Source organism: Schistocerca piceifrons, chromosome 2, assembly GCF_021461385.2.
Source record: "Schistocerca piceifrons isolate TAMUIC-IGC-003096 chromosome 2, iqSchPice1.1, whole genome shotgun sequence".
Classification (NCBI taxonomy): domain Eukaryota; kingdom Metazoa; phylum Arthropoda; class Insecta; order Orthoptera; family Acrididae; genus Schistocerca; species Schistocerca piceifrons.
In genome coordinates, this window is record NC_060139.1 from 381959239 (window position 1) to 381982349 (window position 23111).

Genomic DNA, 23111 nt, shown 5'->3' on the forward strand with positions numbered 1-23111 from the left:
ATGTTTTGAAACGCCGACTTCGTGCCAGGCCTCACGACCGACATCGATGCCTCTCCTCAGTGCAACACGCCGTAAAAATGGGCTGCCATTCCCCAAGAAACCTCCCAGCACCTGACTGAACGTATGCTTGCGGGAGTGGAAGCTGTCATCAAGGCTAAGGGTGGGCCAACACCATACTGAATTCCAGCATTACCGATGGAGGGCGCCACGAACTTGTAAGTCATTTTCAGCCAGGTGTCCGGATACTTTTGACCACATAGTATTCCTCTCCAGCTTCATTTAAATATCATTACGTTAAGCCAGTACTACTAAACCAGAATTGGCCCTGTGTTGTTACCCGTGGTTAACTATGTCAGTGCAACATAATGTTACCGCCAGTATGGATGGAACTGGGTGAGGATCGTATAAGCGAGTATATTCACAAATGCGGTAAATTTCAAAAGTTACGGAGAAAACAGATTTTTCTAAGATAACTAAGTGTTCCTCTTTACGCATTATACTGAGGTATGTGGCAACCATGATCACCCACATCGACCCACCGCGTTACACCACCATTACGTTGCATCGTGAATGAAACAATAAAAACATTTTCACACATACGGTAAAGTTCGTAAGTCATGTATTATTTAGCTTTGTCTAAGAGTATTTATTGCCCTATATTAGGCGGATTTTTGCCTACCACACTCACCCACTGCCAAGCACTGCGACCAAACCATTTTACCAACAAGGTAGCTGTATTCAGAATATGTTTAATGAGATGTACATCTACATGCATCTCACATCTAGAATGATACTCGTGCCCTCTCCCACGTCATGTATTCTTACCCGACCAACGCCGACTTTCTCAGCTAGCTAGCTTATGAAATTGTACCGATCGCTGCGGGACTGAAATATTTGTACGGTTTGGCCACATTTCTGAATTATACACGTTTCACGTGGATATTGCTCGCACGACTTTCTCGTTTTGCTGACGCATGTTGCAGCCCTCTGCGTCCGCGTTGCAGCCTGTAACAGGCTAGCGTGTAATATAACTATGTAGACGCGTGAGGAACAGCGTACTGTAATTGAGTTTCGAATTCGGAGAGTTCGTCCACGTATGGATCACCCTGTCCTTCAGCATGACAATGCCAGACCACACACGAGCGCTGCGAGACATCTGCAACAATTCGACATTTTGGCTTCACTGTCATGGATCAACCTCCATACAGCCCAGAGTTGGTCCCATTTAATTTTCATCTGTGTCCAACATTTAAAGAACACCTTCGAGGATTTCACTTGAATAGTGATTAGGCGGTTGTAATGGTTCTTTATTTACGTGACCATTACGGCACTCCAACCCCAGTTCTCGATACCAGCAGTATCGTACTACTTTTCTGCGAAGTAACAGACATATTTTTATGACAATATTCAAATTTGGTTTTATTAATGTATAGGTACTCCGATGTATCGGTATATTGCAGTGATATGGTTCTTGTGTGTATTCATGTCTGTGAAACTGTCATAATCTTTGGCTTACTTGTAACCGTTTTGGCACGAATGCACACAGAGCAGTCTTTGTTTTCACTTTGCAGATGTTAAGTTGTTATTTCGCTTTGTAAAAGAACCGTCAAGTCTTGTGTTTGGTTAATTAAATAAATGAAGATTGATACAAAACTGTTTTCTTGATGATGTGACAATTAAGAAGAAGTATATGTGAATTTACAAGAAATTTAATAAAAATGTGGATCGTGAACACTGAGTCAAAAATTATTTCTACCATACCATTGTTCTGATCTGGGATTGTTTGATCATTAAGAATTTTCTGAAAAACGCATTTGTTAGGTCTTCAAATATTGCTAAAATACAGATCTGGACCTTCTAGCAGTCAAAGTGGAATCACCCTAGAATCAACAAGATGAGTCATAACAACTTCGAGGATCTCTACGTGGGAATCCATTCAAGATAAGTGCCAAAATTAATGACTTTTTTACAGTGACTTCATTATTTCCATTCTAACGGTACCATCCACATTCAACAACTTTGTTGTTGCCCGATAAAGCGAACATATGCTGCGTGAGCAACATTATTAATCTGATTTCTAACCTACTTTGCAAGTAGTGGTATTGTTAAACGGTGCAAGCAGATATCTACTGCGACGACATCTACAAACAGATCTTTAATTGGTAGAAACGTATTCGTTGTCAGGGTGACTATTTGAAGAAATAAATATGTAGACCTGAAGAATAAATGTACAGAATTTTAATAATGTTGGTTTTATTTAAAAAGCTTTACGAGGTTTCACATAAAAAAATTAAGAGGCATTACTTTTCAGCACGCCCTTGTATATAGCGTCTCAAAAAATATGTTCCATAATTTGATACGTGATAGCATGGACCAAAACAAGACAAAAATGTCAAGTAAACTTGGCTTTAAAATGCATACCGTAAGAGCTGTGAGCACTTGCTCGTCGTTACTGCTGTGAGACACATGTCTTCTACTGCAGTGTCTTTTCCGTAACGAACGACCTACAGAACGCAGTAACCAAATGACACATTCCTCCACGTGTCCGTGGATACAGCATGCAATAAACATCTCTTAGTGCTGTTGCCGTAAACCGTATTCACAGTTCTGGGTAAGTACAGTGCATGTGTTAGTTTTAATGAAACCAGTTTGTGTTTCGATAAGTTTTCGAAATGCTTTTACACTACAGTTGATGTTTGTACTTACCAGCATAGTCGAAACCTGTTATTCCTCATAGGAAATTGCAAATCTCCTTTAGCGAAGGATCACACGTACAGGTAGTATTTAATACCAAGGAGATTACGTCATAAGCTGTGCTTTTGCACAGTGTAGGAATAATGTGTTCTGATTTGTTATGTCACTTGTTTACTGCATTCTGTAAGTCGTTTGTAACGAGAAAGAGCTTGCAGCGGAGGCGACGTGTCTCATTATAGTAAAGGTGAACAAGTGCTCATAGCACTCAAGGTATGCTTCTTAGAGCCGGTATACACTCCAAGACAAGGGAAAAAAAGGAGTTACGTGGAACTGTGCACCATCAATGACTTATCTTTACGTCACAGCGACACGTCGACGATATTCTATACCCCGTTTTATTGCCCTTCATGGCAAGCCATCCTGTGCTTACATTTCAGCACGATAACGCCCGCCCGTACACGTCGAGAGTTTCTGCTGCTTGTCTTCGTTTTTGCCAAACCCAAACCCTGCCTTGACTACTGTAAGTAGGCTGTTTAAGTTTTTATATTGGTAACGCCACGTAGCGCTCTGTATGTGCTGTGTGTAGTCTGTGGCTGGTTTGCATTGTTGTTGGAATATCTGCCATTGTAGCGTTGGGCAGCTGGATGTTAACAGCACGTAGCGTTGCGCAATTGGAGGCGAGCCGCCAGCAGTGGTGGATGTGGGGAGAGAAATGGCGGAGTTTTGAAATTTGTAAGACTGGATGTCATGAACTGCTATGTATATTCTGATTTTTCAACACTATTAAGGTAAATACATTGTTTGTTCTCTATTAAAATCTTTCATTTGCTAACTATGCCTATCAGTAGTTAGTGCCTTCCGTAGTTTGAATCTTTTATTTAGCTGGCAGTAGTGGCGCTCGCTGTATTGCAGTAGTTCGAGTAACGAAGATTTTTGTGAGGTAAGTGATTTGTGAAAGGTATAGGTTAATGTTAGTCAGGGCCATTCTTTTGTAGGGATTATTGAAAGTCAGATTGCGTTGCGCTAAAAGTATTGTGTGTCACTTTAGTGAATGTTTGAGTACGTTCAGTTTTGCTCAGCTGTTTGAAAAGCAAACAATGTAAGAGGTTTATCAGCACAGTAATTCATAAATTTTTCTAAGGGGACGTTTCACTACTAAGATCGCCGGATTACTCCCTAATGGAGAACGTTTGGAGCATTTTGGGCAGGGCCCGCCAAACACCTCGGGATTTTGGCGATCTAACGCACCAGTTGGGCAGAATTTGGCACGATCTCCCTCAGGTGGACATCCAATAACTCTGTCAATTAATGTCAAGCCGAATAATTGCTTGCGTAAGCGCCAGAGGTGACTTGCTCAATTTGTGGAGCTCTTTCCCTTGAATAAATTATCAATTTTTTGTGAAATTGTAATCGTTTGTTTTTCTGTACATGTACAACACATCTACCGATTTCCGTCCAATTCGGATAATTCTTCCGTGGTGCGGCGGTTTTTTTTTTTTTTTTTTTTTTTGCCCTAGAGTGAATACGAAGCACTTTTTTTCTTGTTTTAGTTCTTACTACCACCTCTCAGAATACAGAATTGATGTTCGCTGATGCTCCCAGGCGTCGTTTAATTGAATTTGCCAAATCTGGAAGGATGAGAGTTAATCAAACTGACAGGTTCTAGAGACCAGTTGTGCTGTATCAGCCTACTATCTGCTCCAGAAAATTGCAGAGTGATTTTCAACGAGAAATCCTTAAGGGTGAGTATCTGTAAGTGGAGAAAGGTATTTTAAAAGGTCAGCCTACCCCCCACCCCACTCCACCACCTCTCACGCAAAGCAGATGACTGGATTATAGGCAACACACATTACACTCCAACACCGCATAGTGCCTACACCTACATCCTGCTGACCCTCAGGGGATTAATCAGATATAAAAGACGCCTATCGTCGCCGGGAAGCGTAAGGGAAAATTTTGTCTCTAACAACAGTTATTTGCCGTGACGTGGTTTATGAACCCTATACGTCTCTTGTACTTATTCAGCATAAGTAACGTAAAATGCATCAGTAAACAAAAAGTGCCGACATCGTATGATCAAACAGAGAGATGACAGATCATGATGACACGTTGGTCGGGACGTACGGTAGCCAGGCCTTTACTACCTGGGGAGGCTACAAGCAAAGCTCATTCGTCATGTACAATCTCAAAATTTCGATGATACATTTCTCAGTACGAAGCAACATATTACTTCCTCAAACTTGAGGGCAATATTACAGAAATTCATGTTATTGAGTGTGGTACCAATAACCTTTCTTTCTGCACGCCATCTACGAATGGAATAGGAAGGCGAGGAAATGATTCTGCTAGAGCGTGTACCCTCCAGTATACATCGTACAGTGACTTGGGGAGCGTAGATTTGGGTGTAGATGACGTGAACCAGAAGTTCTTTGCAATGGTTGACCAGACGATCAGTCGTACAGTACGCTGTTTTGAATGCCGTATCAGTTTCTTAGCTCCGTCTGATAATTTCAGTTTGATAGTTCTATAATATGTCTACTTCACAGTTAACAGCGGACCTCGACACGCGTAACTACTCTCATATTCCTCTTACGGAGTGCCTGCATTTGTGAGCCTCAGTTGACAAAAGTCGTGGTATATCTCCTAATATGGTGTCGGATCTCCTTTCGCCCGGCGTAGTGCAACTACTTGACGGGGCAGGGACTCAACAAGTCGTACGAAATGCCCTGCAGAAATATTCAGAAATGTTGCCTCTATAGCCGTCATTAATTGCGAAAGTGTTGTCGGTGCTGGATATTGTTCACGAAATGACCTCTCGATTATGCCCCCTAACTGTTCGATGAGTTTCATGCCGGGCGATCTGGGTCACCAAATCATTCGCTGGAATTGTCCAAAACGTTCTTCAAACCAACAGCGAACAATCGTGCCCCAGTGACATGATATCGTTATTTGGGAACATGAAGTCCCTGAATGGCTGTAAATTGTCTCCAAGTAGCCCAATATATCCATTTCCAGTCAATTATCGTTGCAGTTGGACCAGAGGATCTGGTTTATTCCAAGTAAACACAGCTCACACCGTTATGTGAGCCACCACTAGTTTGCAGATTGGTTTATTGACAACTTGGGTCCATGGCTTTGTGGGGATGCGCCACACTCGAACCATACCATCAGTTCTTACCAACTGAAATTGGGATTCATCTGACCAGATCACAGTTTTTCCAGGCATGTAGGGTCCAAAGGATACGGTCACGAGCCAAGGAGAGGGGTTGCAGGCGATGTCGTGCTGTAAGCAAAGGCACTCGCGTCCTTCGTTTGCTGCCATAGTCCATTAACGCGAGATTTCGCCGCACTGTCCTAACGGATACGTTCGTAATACGTCCCACATTGATTTCTGCAGTTATTTCACGCAGTGTTGCTCGTCTGTTAGCATAGCAATATCAACTCTACGCAAAGGCCCCTTCCCTCGGTCCTTAAGTGAAGGCCGTCGGCCACCACGTTACCCCTGGTGAGAGGTAATGCCTGAAATTTCGAATTGGTTCAAATGGCTCTGAGCACTATGGGACTTAACATCTGAGGTCATCAGTCCCCTAGAACGTAGAACTACTTAAACCTAACTAACCTAAGGACAGCACACACATCCATGCCCGAGGCAGGATTCGAACCTGCGACCGTAGTAGTCTCGCGGTTCCGGACTGAAGCGCCTAGAACCGCACGGCCACCGCGGCCGGCGAAATTTCGTATTCCCTACACACTCTTAACACCGCGGATCTGCAGAACATTGCATCCCCTAAGGATTTTTGAAATGAAATGTTCCATGCGTCTAGCTGCAACTACCATTCCGCGTTCAACGTCTTTTAATTCCTTCCGTGCGACCATAATCACTTCGGAAACCTTTTCATATGAACCACCTGAGTACAATGCTCTGCCCCTTTATACGTTGTGTACGCCGCACTGCCCCCATCTGCACATTTGCATACAGCTCTCCTATGACTTCGCGTCACCTCAGTGTACGTCTCGATGCGGTGTACCTCACAGCGCGCAAACTAGGCAGATTATATTAATCTAGTATTTGAGAATTCCAATGAAAGTTACACATAATTATAAACGTTAACGAAATATTTTCTCGTTACCCCTCGCTCTCTCACCCCCCCCCCCCCCCCCCGCCCTAAACTATGAAAGTTGATCGTTTACTATATTTTCACTGTTCATGCAGTGAAACTTCAGCATTATCCATGATAATTTATTGCTTTTGTACTACTAACTCTATTCTTAAGACATTTTCCAGACTGTATTCCCATATATCACTGAAAGCACCCGTAAAATTATATAACTGTACGACTTATAGTTCAGGAGATATGACGTCATTAACACTGATATACTGAAAAACTAGCTTTTACTTAAAACGGAGTGCACAGACTATCGTTTCATAGTGAGAGCACTTGGTGAGCTCCAACAAACTTTATACATAATTTCAAACCATTTCTAAACTTGTATGCTTATTGTCAAATACACTACTGGCCATTAAAATTGCTACACCAAGAAGAGATGCAGATGATAAACGGGTATTCATTGGACAAATATATTATACTAGAACTGACATGTGATTACATTTTCACGCAATTTGGGTGCATAGATCCTGAGAAATCAGTACCCAGAACAACCACTTCTGGCCGTAATAACGGCCCTGATACGCCTGGGCATTGAGTCAAACAGAGCATGGATGGCGTGTACAGGTAAAGCTACCCATGCAGCTTCAACACGATACCACAGTTCATCAACAGTAGTGAATGGTGTATTGTGACAAACCAGTTGCTCGGCCACCATTGACCAGACGTTTGTAATTGGTGAGAAATCTGGAGAATGTACTGACCAGGGCAGCAGTCGAACATTTTCTGTATCCAGAAAGGCCCGTACAGGACCTGCAACATGCGGTCGCGCATTATCCTGCTGAAATGTAGGGATTCGCAGGGATCGAATGAAGGGTAGAGCCACGGGTCGTAACTCATCTGAAATGTAACGTCCACTGTTTAAAGTGCCGTCAATGCGAACAAGAGGTGACCGAGTCGTGTAACCAATGCCACCCCGTACCATCACGCCGGGTGATACGCCAGTACGGCGATGACACGCTTCAAAAATGGTTCAAATGGCTCTGCGCACTATGGGACTCAACTGCTGTGGTCATAAGTCCCCTAGAACTTAGAACTACTTAAACCTAACTAACCTAAGGACATCACACACATCCATGCCCGAGGCAGGATTCGAACCTGCGACCATAGCGGTCATGCGGTTCCAGACTGAACCGCCTTTAACCGCGCGACCACTCCGGCCGGCGGACACGCTTCCAATGTGCGTTCACCGCCATGTCGCCAAACACGGATGCGACCATCATGATTCTGTAAACAGAACCTGGATTCATCCGAAAAAATGACGTTTTGCCATTCGTGCAGCCAGGTTCGTCATTGAGTATACCATCGCAGGCGCTCCTGTCTGTGATGCAGCGTCAAGGGTAACCGCAGCCATGGTCTCCGAGCTGATAGTCCATGCTGCTTCAAACGTCGTCGAACTGTTCGTGCAGATGGTTGTTGCCTTGGAAACGGCCCCATCTGTTGACTCAGGGATCGAGACGTGGCTGCACGATCCGTTAGAGCCATGCGGATAAGATGCCTGTCATCTCGACTGCTAGTGATACGAGGCCGTTGGGATCCAGCACGGCGTTCCGTATTACCCTCCTGAACCCACCGATTCCATATTCTGCTAACAGTCATTGGATCTCGACCAGCGCGAGCAGCAATGTCGCGATACGATAAACAGCAATCGCGATATGCTACAATCCGACCTTTATCAAAGTCGGAAACGTGATGGTATGCATTTCTCCTCCTTACACGAGGCATCACAACAACGTTTCACCAGGCAACTCCGGTCAACTGCTGTTTGTGTATGAGAAATCGGTTGGAAACTTTCCTCATGTATGCACGTTGTAGGTGTCGCCACCGGCGCCAACCTTGTGTGAATGCTCTGAAAAGCTAATCATTTGCATATCACAGCGTCTTCTTCCTGTCGGTTAAATTTCGCGTCTGTAGCACGTCATTTTCGTGGTGTAGCAATTTTAGTGGCCAGTAGTGTATTTAACACATTAACTCATTTCTGAAGCAATTAGACGCTTGAAACAGTTTTATACATGGGAGTCTAGTTCTTTAAAAAGAATCAGGGGTCAGGGGGAGAGGGTAGTGTCACTCGTGTACTTCTACTTTTGGTGGTTCAATGAAAATGCGTGCAGCTTATTACACAGGTACTTCATTGCGATAGAAATCAAAAAGGGGCTCCCTGTTGTAATTATTTCGGTTCGGTTCGGTTCTCTGAGGCATGTGTAACAAGCTCGCTGGGCGGATGGCTTTTTGTGGATGTGGCATCATACCGTCGCAATATGCAAAAGATAAACGTTCCACTAAATGTGTTTCCAGTAGTCGTATAGTATTTCTTACGGTTGCAAAATTTAATAAGCTAAGTCGTGTGGCCGGCCGCTGTGGCCGAGCGGTTCTAGGCGCTTCAGTCTAGAACCGCGTTGCTGCTACGGTCGCAGGTTCGAATCCTGCCTCGGGCATAGATGTGTGTGATGTCCTTAGGTTAGTTACGTTTAAGTAGTTCTATGTCTAGGGGACTGATGACCTCAGATGTTGAGTCCCACAGTGCTTAGAGGCATTTGAACCATTTTTGAACCCAGTCGTGTTATTGGAACCACTCTGCTAATGACATTGACTGAAGTAAAAACATCGGAGAGACGCCGCTGCATTCGACCAGCAAGGCTCCGTAACGCTTTTATAGAGTTCTGGAGTCACTCCAGAGTATGCACGGAATGGAATAGTCGCTTCGGCAAGACACTCAATAAATACTTCACTCATTAACGCCGAGAAAACGTCAGAGGTCACAAAGGGAAGATCATTGCCATGAGTGTTTGGTAACGGCGATGTTTTGTTCCTGTCGGTTTAGGTGAAGTTAGGACTGAAAAAAGAGATTGGAAAAAAGATAATCCTGTAGAAGTACTACAGGTTCCATTTAGGTTAGATACCTCTACAAGGAAGAAATCGCCATTACTAAGCCTCTGTACATAAGATATTAAGGAGCGACGTCTATACGTAATCTAAAAACCACAAATTTTAAAAGGTTAGTTTAATTTCGGAGCCTGTCGAATCACTGCTATTTTGGTCATCTCGGCAAAGGAGACGAGATGCTGCAAGTAGGGAAATAAGAGGAATTACTGTTTATCCGCAAGAAAACTCTCGTTTTAGTACCTATATTTTCTGAATTCTAGGGTTCTGATTCAAATAAAGTCATCAGTGTCCGTTTAATCTATTCTGTATCAACTTTGCTATGCATAGAAAGTATGCTTAAATTAGATCTGAAGTTTGAATAGTTAAAATGTATGCAGAGCCCGTGAGGGACGCAGTTGACGTACCTTAAGACGCAATCGAAGATGAAGACCATGACTCCAAGCCGGATGTAATCCTTGTAGAAGCATTTTGCAATCGCTATCCACAGGTTGTGTTTCTTGTCCCATTCTCTGGAACAGTAGATACGTAAAGTTAAAACTTGAACGGTCTGCCTAAAAATGTAACATGATGTAGAAAATAAAGACTCGAAGTCACGTAATCTAATTGTGTAACGCCTGTTGTCCCGTGCTCTCAGATTCTCAACGCTTCCACAGAAATTTGTTCCACGTTATATCAGTGTTCCGTTGCTGACATATATAAGGATCTAATATTATATATGTAGCACAGTGTGGATTTGTACAAAGGAACATCCATTTTTTAAACATGATACAATTCTTTCCATTGGCAGTAGTTGATAGGACTTTTAATAAATAGCTCCGAGAACAGGCTGAAAGGTTTGTGAAGCTTGTTGCATGTAATCTTATTAAAATTAATGTCTTTAAGACATTATAGCGACAACAAGAGAAAAGAAGTAGATTTTCAGTATAAATACGGATTTGTAGTAGGTACCTCAAGCCTTTCTATGCAATTAAATGAAGTTACAAGACATAACAGAAGTTAGACGATAGACACCTGATAATCTCTCCAAGGATAAAATACGCCTTACGGGACAATGAGACAGTCATTAGTGTTATGCCAAACGTGAATAAGATAGTTAACTCTTATCCGATGTTCTGTGTTCGATGAACTGCATTGACTATTCTTTGTCTGTTGTTCCCAATCAGCTGCCATTACAGTCGAAAAACACGATTTTTGATGCAACTCAACAAGAAAAATAAATTACTCGAACCAGTCAAGTGGTCACTGAAGGAGAAGAGGTTCTTCATGTGAGGTAGGTACGATAAAACGTAGCAGAAGCTCTACATTAAGTCGTTCACAGACGCGTGAATGAAATTTACAGAATGCGCCATCACCGTCTTCCCATAAATAAAGCATACGCCATAGTTGAAAAATTTCTACATACTGGATATCTCTGTGAACTAAAATAATCCACACACAGTACTCTGGAGTAAGAAACAGTGTAAAATACAGTCAATTTTGCGAAATCAGAAACGTGTTCCACAGTCAGAAGACGGTTATGTGTGTCGCAAACGGGGGATTTAAAGACGTAAGAAAGCACAGTAGCTCTCGCGTGAAACATGTTTACCATCTACTGACTCTACTGTTACTAGTCATGCAGGATGCATTTGAAGAAATAAAGGAAGACACTCTGAATATAGCACGTAGGTGGTTAATCAGCTGGGTAACAGAAGGAAAGAAGACTACTTGGTGTTTTAAAGAAACCGACTTTATAAAAAGTCTCTGTTCCTCTCTATGTGTGAAAACGGTAACAAGAACTTCAAAAATCAACAGTGTGTTGACAAAATTCACAGAATTTCTTGTTAATGAAAATACCTGTAGCAGATAAATTAATGACGTTTATTGAACAGGAAATGATTAATAACACCTGAGACAGATAAAGGTAAGAGCGATGAACACAGAAATATATGTGGTGGAGAGCCTTTCCAAAGGTCAAGGCAGTATACTCACTTTTCTAAGCTGTCACCAAGGGGTGCAGAATAGTCTTGGTCCAGCGGGTCGCACAAATCCTCTACCTCCAGATCACGGGTGTAGCCTTCGCGGAACACGGGCAGCGTCCAGCTGGAACAGACGCCGAGACTGTCAGTGAAGCTCAGAAAATGTGGCATGAAAATGCAGTGTTACTGAATCGCTCAACGCAACGATTGTAGTGCTGTGTAACACCTTTAATGTCTTTAATTAATAATCCAGAGTTATGCTCAGCGACCCTGGAGGACCTGAAATTACATTGCATTTATTATTTTCGTGCTCATTTAATTAATACTTTAGGTAGAATAAGAAGAAATTTGTATTCTCGAAAAAGAAGTCGAATAACAATCTGTACATTAGTTATTGAGATAAACTGGTTGCGATTACCATAATACTTATGATTTGTTGCAGACTTCACGACGTTCATATTGTTGTTGTTGTTATGGTCTTCAGTCCTGAGACTGGTTTGATGCAGCTCTCCATGCTACTCTATCCTGTGCAAGCTTCTTCATCTCCCAGTACTTACTGCAACCTACATCCTTCTGAATCTGCTTAGTGTATTCATCTCTTGGTCTCCCTCTACAATTTTTACTCTCCGCGCTGCCCTCCAATGCTAAATTAGTGATCACTTGACGCCTCAGAACATGTCCTACCAACAGGTCCCTTCTTCTTGTCAAGTGACGTTCATATAGAAAAAGACAAAAAAAATTCGTAAAGCGTTGTTAGTTGGAATACAGAAGGCCGCTTATGGGAAAACATTTTTGAGCCGTGCGTGGCTCCTGTTCCTGCCATCATGTATTTTACACCCTGGTTTTAACGTACTTCCACCTCACTACGTTAATTTCAATATCTACTGTCACTGAGTTGCTGCTTTGCCTGACCGTGAGCGGCGTTAGCAGCGCGTATCAATATATCCCCTCTCGCAGTATCTTTGCTTGACTGCTATTACTTCCCGGTCGTTGTCTGTCGTAGAGGAGTTCGTGTCGTGAGTTCGGGTCGCGCCGGCTGTAGTGGCCGAGCGGTTCTAGGCGCTACAGTCTGGAACCGCGCGACCGCTACGGTCCGAGGTTCGAATCCTGCCTCGGGCTTGGATGTGTATGATGTCCTTAGGTTTAAGTAGTTGTAAGTTCTACGGGACTGATGACCTCAGAAGTTAAGTCCCACAGTGCTCAGAGCCATTTGAACCATTTTTGAAGTTCGAGTCGTGAGTTCGGGTCTACCAGTCAGTTGGAAAGCGTCTGGAACGCAGTCCGGACCTGCTAGTCGGGGAGTGGCAATGTGGCACTAGGGCAGTCGGGTTGGAGCAGCAGCGAGGCCTGCGTTGACATGGCTCGCCCGACCATTGCCGGAACGCATCACTTGAGCCGGACCACGGTCTTGCTGGATCGTCGGCCGGTCGTCCTACCGGACGACGCGTTTAGGCTCGCCGATCGTTCGTGAGTCGGCTTTGTGTGTGTGTGTGTGTGTGTGTGTGTGTGTGTGTGTGTGTGTGTCTTCGTGTGTGTTTAGTTACTGTTGCGTATCGTTCACGTCTTTGTGCAAGTGTTTGTCAGGTTGTGTGAGTAGTTGGTGTTATTTCCACTGGTGACCATTTGAGATGATGTCGGCGTTCTGAGAGGAGTCGGTCGTTTGGTGGCGCGCTCGGCTGGGTCCGCTGCCGGTCCCTGCACAGTGTCGGAGCGTGTGTGTAGCTCCCCGATCGTGGTTCACTGACCCAGGACGTCAAGGTTGAGTAGTGCTTTCAGTTACCCAAGGTTTTGACAGTTAATACATACTCCATTGTGGATTATCACGTTGGTAACCTTTTCTGTTTGAGTTCTCATGTACTGATTGATGGGAAGCAAGTCGTTGTGTCGGTCGGTCCGTCGCTGTCCCTTGGCTGGGTTCCGACGGATCAAGTATAGTTGGGCTCGCCACCTGTCTCGCTTAAGTGAACTAGGGCAGACCGACCTCCCTGGAGGCTTTTTGAGTGTCACCGGTGTTTAATTGTCTGTTGTCAGCTACTTTAAATTTTAGGCATATGGTTATCTGTTTTTGTTTTCTTAAAATTTTGCAAAATTAATTTTTAAAATTATCTTTGAAGCTTAAACATTGCGGCCTTCTGTCTTTAAAGATTATGGTAATATATTTTAAAATTTTGAAGTTTAATTGTGGCCCTCAGCCATTGGTATTGCACTTTGCATATGTTGCTTCCTTAAATTATTTTATTGCTATCTGGATTTTTATCTTGTTAAGATTTCTTGTTGGAAGCCTTCAGCCGTGAAAGAGTTGCATTCTGTACAGATCCGGCTATGTGCCGCTTTGGTTGTAAAGGTTATTAAATTACAATAAATGACAATTATAAGGAGAAACTGACCTCAACCTTTGGCTCTTTACACAATCCTATTACCTGTTCTGCCCAGTGGGTTTAGCAGGCGTCTCAGTTTTTTTACTCTGGGCTAAATGATCCCTTTCCACGCAGTGTATGAGTAAAAGTAGTCTTAATTATATCTGATGAGTGAAGATGTCTGTGAAGGGCATGTATTTAGTGTGGTGTCAAGTTTGTTTGTTTTGTAAGATGATGAGAGAAGAGAGAGAGTAAAATCCAGTGCCGGCTCATAGCCTACTCCACCGAGTTTGTCACCATGCGACGGACGTATCACCATCAACGGTGTGACATGCCCTTACTTCATAAGACGCCTGCGCAGTGGTTTGGAATTTATTCCAGTACATTGGTGCAAAGTCTGGTGATCAGGTCAGCAACTTTGCGCCTCCCCATGCAAGCGGTGAAAATTTCTTCCACCACCCCAGAGCCAAGCGTCACTGCACAAGTGTGTAGTAGGGACGACGGCTACGGAAGTCAGTTCTCTTACAGCTTCTTTATAGATATTTTGCTGAGAAACGCTACCAGCAAAACCCACCAACGTTCACCGTGAAACTGTGAAACGGGTTCGAGAATTGTGTGATGTTTCTTACTGTTGTAATATATGTGTTTATACCACCCTCTCTTTCTATTCGGTATTGATGTTCTCCAGGAATTCAGTTGCTTAGACTGCAAGGTATGCACAGATCTTTCTTTTTTCTCCTTACGCGAAATGTTGATCACGCTAATTAAGGCCACACAGGTAACGTCTCTTCCGAAGTACTTCTGTCCAAAAAGCGATTCTGGAACCTAGAGTCTAAGGTTTTTGTTAATCATGCCATTTACGTCCTTACGGTGATATTTACACACACATTTCTTTATATGTAACGGAGAAGTGAAATATCAATTTTCATAGATATAGCTTTAAATTTTCTTAACTTAACGAAATGTTTTCTTAAAAATTTTCATCCCCTATTTCATCCCCTCAGGGGTTGAATTTCCAAAAAAATGTAACATGTATTTCTAACAGAGAAACCAAATACAAATGTTCATAGATTTACCTATGAAAATGCTTCCATAATGAAATAATCTCATAAAAAATTTTATGCCCTATTTCAGTTCCTTAGATGGTCGAATTTCCAAAAACACTACAACACGTATTTTTTTAATTTCCAATCGGGAAGTCAAACACCAATTTTCATAGATGTAGATTTAAAGTACTTTAGTAGCTTTTTAATAATGATTTATTTTTTTAAAAAAATCATCCAATATTTTACCCCACTAGTGGATGAATTTCCAAAAACGCTGAAACATGTTTCTTTTATTTTTATTTCTGACTGAGAAATCAAATGCTAATTTTCGTACTTCTAACTTCAAAATTGCCTTAACAGCAATAGAAACATTTTTCAAAAAGCCTTTCATCTCCTATTCCACTCCCTTAGAAGTGGAAATTCAAACCATCCCTTCTTAAAAGATGCCAGCAGTATACGATCAACTCCGTCTGCAAATTTATAGTTTCTATTCTTAGTGCTTTGGGTTGGGCAATGAAAAGTCAGTGAGTGAGTCAGCCAGTCGAGACGTTACCTATGTATAGCGAGACAAGAACTTCTCCTAAAAGTTTGATTACTCTTCACTTCTCATAATTAATTCAGTAACAACGGCCACGAAAGCCTGCAGACTTTGAAGGGTGTCCGGAGTGAAATTAAGCATGGCCTATTCGCAGAAAGTAACTCTCCAATTGACCTCATACTATAAGTCACACAGATGTAAGGCTTATACTGGTAAGTGCAGCAACATCTCGTAATCTGAGGACCGTGGCGTATTACAGCTAAGACAAATACCTCCATCTCCTCACTTTTTGCTGGTCTTCGTCTTTTAAGCCGTGATTTCTCAGACTACTTGTTCAACGATGCCGTTGTTCACCACGGAAGAAAGAATCGGCTGCCGGAGCTCTTCTACCAGGATATCTCATGGCATACGCCAGGTCTGCTTCATTGGCATCGAATCAGTATTCGCCGAGCATCAACAACACGTCGACGTACTCGCTAGATGAATATGCCACATTTATTCGACGTCGGTGTCCTGGGCACACTGAACCCCGTTTGTTTGTGCGGTCCGGCCTGCCGTGTATAAGGCGGACTAAGACGAAGGTCGGCATGTCTGATCGAACATGACATCTAACAGCGCATCGAGGAAGCTTGTCGCTCCTTGAGACCGGCGACTTCATTTTCGTCCACAAGTCTCTCAGAAGGCGAAATGCGCTGTGCATACAAGAAAGTTGACAGACATTTGAACACCTCACTTACATCAACACAACAACAGCTGAGCGGAATGCACATGGTCTTGAAAGGAGGATATAAGATGAACATCAACAAAAGCAAAACAAGGTAAATGGAATGTAGTTGAATTAAATCAGGTGATGCTAATGGAATTAGATGAAATGATCGTAAGGCATTGCTGGCCGGGAGGCCCCATACGGGGAAGTTCGGTCGCCGTATTCCAAGTCCTTTTTAGTTGACGCCATTTCGGTGACTTGCGAGTCTATGATGATGAAATGGTGATGAAGGACACACAACACCCAGTCATCACGAGGTAGAGAAAATACCTAATCCCGCCGGGAATTGAACCCGGGACTCCGCGCGCAGGAAGCGAGAACGCTACCGCAAGACCACGAGCTGCGAAATGGAAAGTAGATAAGAAAACGACAGTTTCGCTATTTGGGCAGCATAATAACTGATGATGGACGAAGTAGGGAGTATATAAAACATAAACTGGCAATGGCAAGAAAAGCTTTTCTGAAGAACATAAATTTTTTACCATTGTATACAGACTTAAGAGCTAAAAAGTCTTTTCTGAAAGTACTTGTCTGGAGTGTAGCCATGTATAGAAGTGAAACATGAACGGTCAGTAGTTTAAACAAACAGCATATAGAAGCTTTCGAAATGTGGTGCTACGAAGAATGTTGAAGATTAGATGGCTGGATTACTTAGCTAATGAGGAGGTACTGAACAGAATTGGGGAGACAAGAAATTTGTGCCACAGCTGGACCGAATGAAGGGATCGGTTGATAGGACACATTCTGAGGTATAAAGTGATCAGCAACTTAGTATTGGAGGAAAGTGTGGGGGTATTTAGGACGATGTAGGTTGCAGTGGTTATTCGGAGGTAAAGAGGCTCACACAGAATAGACTAGCATGGAGAGCTACATCAAACCACTCTTCAAACTGAAGACAACAACAACAACAATAATCTCCACTTGAACATTCATCAGCACACAGCCGAGTATTACGTATAGCATAGAAAGTTTCTAGCTCCCAAACTAAACGTGATAAAAATGTAATCTAAATATATTCGTATACGGATGGTCTCAACACATCATCTACATGATAGAAAAAAAACAAGTTTTCTATTTAAAAAATTGTTTATCGTTGCTGTACCTCTCTGAAAAATAAATAACTATATTCATAAACCCGCAAAAAGTGTGACGTTTCTTAAGTGGACCTATCTCAATAAGTATTACCGTCACCTATTATTTTGCAAGTTACAGAAGCATACACTTTATCTGAAACAAACTGTGTATACAGGGTGAACATTAATAAAACCAACAAACTGCAGGGACCAATTCCTGACTGGAAATAGAGGAGAAAAGGTCCTATGAACATGTGTCCGGAAATGTATCGTTGCCACAGTAGATAACGCTGACGAATGACAGTTCCTCTGACCATGAAAACTGTGTTCCTTGTGTGTTGCAGGCAGTGTGATTGACGCACCGTATTGTAACCAACTGAATGATCCGGTATTCATGTCTGGAACAGACCGAGATGTGCTTGTGTACAGCTAATCAGATGGAAACGGTAGAGACGAAGCACGGCTGTACCAAAAGGAGTACCCTCAGAGACAGCAACTACGTCACACAATATTTCAAATCCTTTTTGGGCGGTTGTGTGTGCTCATAGGACCTTACAGACAGATGAACGTGTAGGGAGGCGGTGGACTGCGTGTACTCCAGATCTTGGGTGTCAGGTTCTACAGGATACTGAGATGAACCTAGTACAAGATCCAAATCTCCATCTGGAGGAAAGTTACCACAAACGTCAGTACTTTTATATCAAGTGTAGGCAAAAACGTAACTCAGTTATGGTTCTTGTGTTTACTAGTGCGCTTGAAGCCCATCAGTCTGTGTTTTGATGTTGTAGCTATAACTTGCTCGTAAAGGTATGGAGACATTCACATCGTTTATGGTGAATGTCGCCAAACTATTACAGCAGCAACATAAGCGTTCATGTGCGCTTCACGCACTGAGCAGTAGCAACAGGCATATCGAACAGCCTCTGTTAAAATTAATACCATTAGAACGCCAGTCAAGTTGCGATTACTACGGCACATACTGCGTGCGACGGACGTCATGTCATCCTTCTGCAGGAAGTAGAGTTTCCCGACCTGTGTGGGTACGATACATACATTACACCCACTGTACATGGCGGAAGCGGAACAGCGATACTTATACACGAAGGCATAGTAGCTGAGGACGTGGGGTACCTGCCGTCAGAGCGACGACTGACCCTAATAGTGCTGGGAGTACAGATCATCAATATCTATACCCCGTCAAAGTCCGACAGAAGGAGCGATCGTCTCCGATTTTACGCAGAGGAGATTGCGTCACTATTCTTAAGCCGCTATGAACATTTCTTACTCGGAGGCGACTTCAACTGCTTTCTCGCACCAAAGGACCAGTACCCATTTTATAATTCAAGCCAGAAGCTGCGGCAACTGGTACAGGACATGAATCTAACCAATACATGGGTGACGCGGCTGTACTATATGTTGCAAGCCGTTCTGCAAGTCACCTCGATCGAATTTATGCCACACGTAGTCTCGACTCCACCATCCTCGATGCGGAATTACGGCCTCTCGCCTTCTCAGATCATAAAGCATACACGTGCGCGGTCTCCCTACGTCGTTAATGGGTGTAGAGGAGTCACAGTACTTGGGAACTGAGTATAGCATACCTCAGGGAACGTGACCGGCAATGCTTAGTCAAAGACACTTGGCACGTGCGTGAACGACGCCATCCGGCATACCTGTCGACGTGATGATGGTGGCTGGAATGTGTTAAACCTGTATTGCGGTGAGGCTTGATTGCATACGGAAGGACGCAGATGACGTGGAGGTGCCGCACGATGGAATTTTATTACAATATGCTCCACGAACTTTCTGTGCAAGCTCCTTTACTAGATCGGAGTGCTGCCATAAAACGAACGCAGGCCTAAAAAATTTCCTTGACGCGACCCCATCTGGAGGTATTGTATGTTAACTGGGGACCTAGAAACGACGGGGAGGCTCCGTCCCCGCCGCAGCTGCAGTGGTCCACAGCCCCACGACGACTACCGCAGTCCATCACCCCCCCCCCCCCCCCTCCCGCCGCAACACATCGAACCCAGGGTTACTGTGCGATTCGGCGCCCGGTGGACCCCCGCCCCCCCGGGAACGTCCCACGCCCACGCCAGACGAGTGTAACCCTTATGTTTGCGTGGTAGAGTAATGATGGTGTACGCGTACGTGGAGAACTTGTTTGCGCAGCAATCGCCGACATAGTGTAGCTGAGGCGGAATAAGGCGAACCGGCCCGCATTCGCGGAGGCAGATGGAAAACCGCCTAAAAACCATCCACAGATGCCCGGCTCAAGTCCGCCGGGAGGATTCCTGCCGGGGACCAGACACCCCTTCCCACTCGGGAAAGCCGTGCGTTAGACGGCTCGACTAACCGGGCGGGCCATCTGGAAGTGGTCAAAGTTCGCGCAAAGGTCTTTGAGTGAGTCTGCGGAGAATCGCCGTCGATGTACGACGTTATCAGAGAAAAACGACGTAGGCGCAGAGCTTTAATACAGGCGATCGTACTGTCAGATGTTCGCCACATGATACCAGAAAAAGAAATTGCCAATGACTTCGTGGAACAAAGTCATTTTAACGGGCCGGAGTGGCCGAGCGGTTCTAGGCGCTACAGTCTGGAACCGCGCGACCGCTACGGTCGCAGGTTCGAATCCTGCCTCGGGCATGGATGTGTGTGGTGTGCTTAGGTTAGTTAGGTTTAAGTAGTTCTAAGTTATGGGGGACTGATGACCTCAGATGTTAAGTGCCATAGTACTCAGAGCCATTTGAACCATTCAACGGGGGAAGTCACGGAGGACGACATAATGGAACCATTCGATAAGGGAGCCGATGGGCTTCCGTTAGAGTTTTGATGGACATTTAAAGATCTCATGACTCCACGATGGACTGCCATGTACCGCGAATATTTGTTCCCCAATGACCCACTCCCACCCGCATTTGTGGAAGGAATGATCAACCCCATCCATGAACCATCCGGCAGCACAGGATACAGGCCTACCGGCCACCAGCGATTCTTAATTGCGACTACGAGATCTACACTAGCATACTTGTGGCGCATTTCAGACTCTTACTGCGACAAGTGAAGTTATTCGACCAAACGCAGCTGAGGGGGGATAGCAATATACAAGCGGTACTCAGCGACTACCTTGATGTGATTGCACAGGCAACAACGTGTCGCCTCGGGGGCATATTGGTGTGGACAGATTTTGCTTGCGCCTCTGGCAAGGTGAGCCACACCTACCTTGTGGAAGCGATGACGCACATGAAGTGCCCCTAAAGATTTGTCACTGTCGTGATGTGACTGCTCAGCGGCGCCTCCTCAGTGAACGGCATGGTGGGGCAATCGGTTAGACAAGGTTTTCCACTGTCGACGATACTTTTTGTCATTGCTCTCGAGCCGCTGCTCTGTGGGCTTCGGAACCGACTCCAAGGATTGTCGTTAAGACATCATAATTTTATTTGTATAACATACACTAATCTACATCTACATCTACATGGATACTCTGCAAATCACATTTAAGTGCCTGGCAGAGGGTTCATTGAACCACCTTCACAATTCTCTATTTTTGCAATCTCGTATAGCACGCGGGAATAATGAACACCTATATCTTTCCGTACGAGCTCTGGTTTCCCTTATTTTATCTTGGTGATCGTTCCTCCCTATGTAAGTAGTGCCAACACAATATTTTCGCATTCGGAGGAGAAAGTTGGTGACTGGAATTTCGTGAGAAGATTCCGTCGCAACGAAAAACGCCTTTCTTTTAATGATGTCCATCCCAAATCCTGTATCATTTCTGTGACGCTCTCTCCCATATTTCGCGATAATACAAAACGTGCTGCCATTCTTTGAACTTTTTCGATGTACTCCGTCAGTCCTATCTGGTAAGGATCCCACACCTTGCAAGAGTATTCTAAAAGTGGACGGACAAGCGTAGTGTAGGCAGTCTCCTTAGTAGGTCTGTTACATTTTCTATGTGTCCTGCCAGTAAAACGCAGTCTCTGGTTAGCCTTCCCCACAACATTTTCTGTGTGTTCCTTCCAATTTAAAATGTTCGTAATTGTAATACCTAGGTATTTAGTTGAATTTACGGCTTTTAGATTAGACTGATTTATCGTGTAACTGAGGTTTAACGAGTTCCTTTTAGCACTCATGTGGACGACCTCACACTTTTCGTTATTTAAGGTCAACTTCGACTTTTCGCACCATTCCGATATTTCTTCTAAATCGTTTTGCGGTTTGTTTTGATCTTCTGATGATTTTATTAGTCGATAAACGGCAGCGTCATCTGCAAACAACCGAAGACGGCTGCTTAGATTGTGTCCCAAATCGTTTATATAGATAAGGAACAGCAAAGCGCCTATAACACTACCTTGGGGAACGCCAGAAATCACTTCTGTTTTACTCGACGACTTTCCGTCAATTACAACGAACTGTGACCTCTCTGAGAGGAAATCACAGAACCAGTCACATAACTGAGACGATATTCCATAAGCACGCAATTTCACTACGAGCCGCTTGTGTGGTACAGTGTCAAAAGCCTTCTGGAAATCCAGAAATACTGAATCGATCTGAAATCCCTTGTCAATAGCACTCAGCAATCCATGTGAATAAAGAGCTAGTTGTGTTTCACAGGAACGATGTTTTCTAAACGCATGTTGACTGTGTGTCAATAGACCGTTTTATTCGTGGTAATTCATTATGTTCGAAACCAATATATGTTCTAAAATCCTGCTGCATAGCGACGTTAACGATATGGGCCTGTAATTTAGTGGATTACTCCTATTACCTTTCTTGGATATTGGTGTGACCTTGAAATGTCCCCTTAGAAAAATTTATGAATGACTGTGCTGATTAACCTCTTACATTATTTGCTTTTCAAACAGCTGAGCAAAACTGAACGTACTCAGACATTACTCTCTTTACTTATTCTGATCAACACTAAACTGACACACAATATTTTTAGCGCAACGCAATCTGACTTTCAAAAATCCCTACAAAAGAATGGCCCTGACTAACAATATCCTATACCTTTCATGAATCACTTACCTCACAAAAATCTTCGTTACTCAAACTCTCTTTCTACAGAGTTTTGAAAATGGAACTTTAATTTTGGACACCCTGCAGTTTCACAGACGGTAATGAGACGACCTTATATGTAGGAGTGGGAAAGTAATTATGAGAGCGTATAAGAATGGAACACAGGTCATCAGTGGCAGCTCAAAAAAAAAAAAATGGTTCAAATGGCTCTGAGCACTATGGGAGTTAACATCTGAGGTCATTAGTCCCATAGAACTTAGAACTACGTAAACCTAACTAACTTAAGGGCATCACACACATCCATGCCCGATGCAGGATTCGAACCTGCGACCGTAGCAGTCACGCGGTTCAAGACTGAAACTCCTAGAACCGCTCGGCCATCGCGGCCGGCAGTGGCAGTTTTATCGGAGATAAAGAAGTGAAACGAGACTATTTTTGTTATTGAGTAGTAGCTCACATGAAAGGAATGGTGAGTTGATAGACACTAAAAGAAGGAAAGCAAATGTGAGATGTACAACAATCAGTAACGAAGAGATGACTGTAAGAAGTTTAGCTGGGGAGCCAGGCTATTGCAGATGTTTGCAATATGAACCGCTTCCACGAAAACTTCTAAA

General features: G+C 43.6%; 1 protein-coding gene across 1 annotated transcript in view; it reads right to left on the reverse strand.

Moving 5' to 3' along the window:
• LOC124775075 (ATP-binding cassette sub-family C member 4-like) overlaps nucleotides 1–23111 on the reverse strand; it is a 305650-nt gene that overhangs the window by 234846 nt on the left and 47693 nt on the right. Inside the window, exons 2-3 of the mRNA XM_047249879.1 lie at nucleotides 11712–11822; nucleotides 10148–10252 (exon numbers count right to left, since the gene is read on the reverse strand). Coding sequence (XP_047105835.1) covers nucleotides 10148–10252; nucleotides 11712–11822 — 216 coding nt within the window. The remainder of the gene's footprint in view (nucleotides 1–10147; nucleotides 10253–11711; nucleotides 11823–23111) is intronic.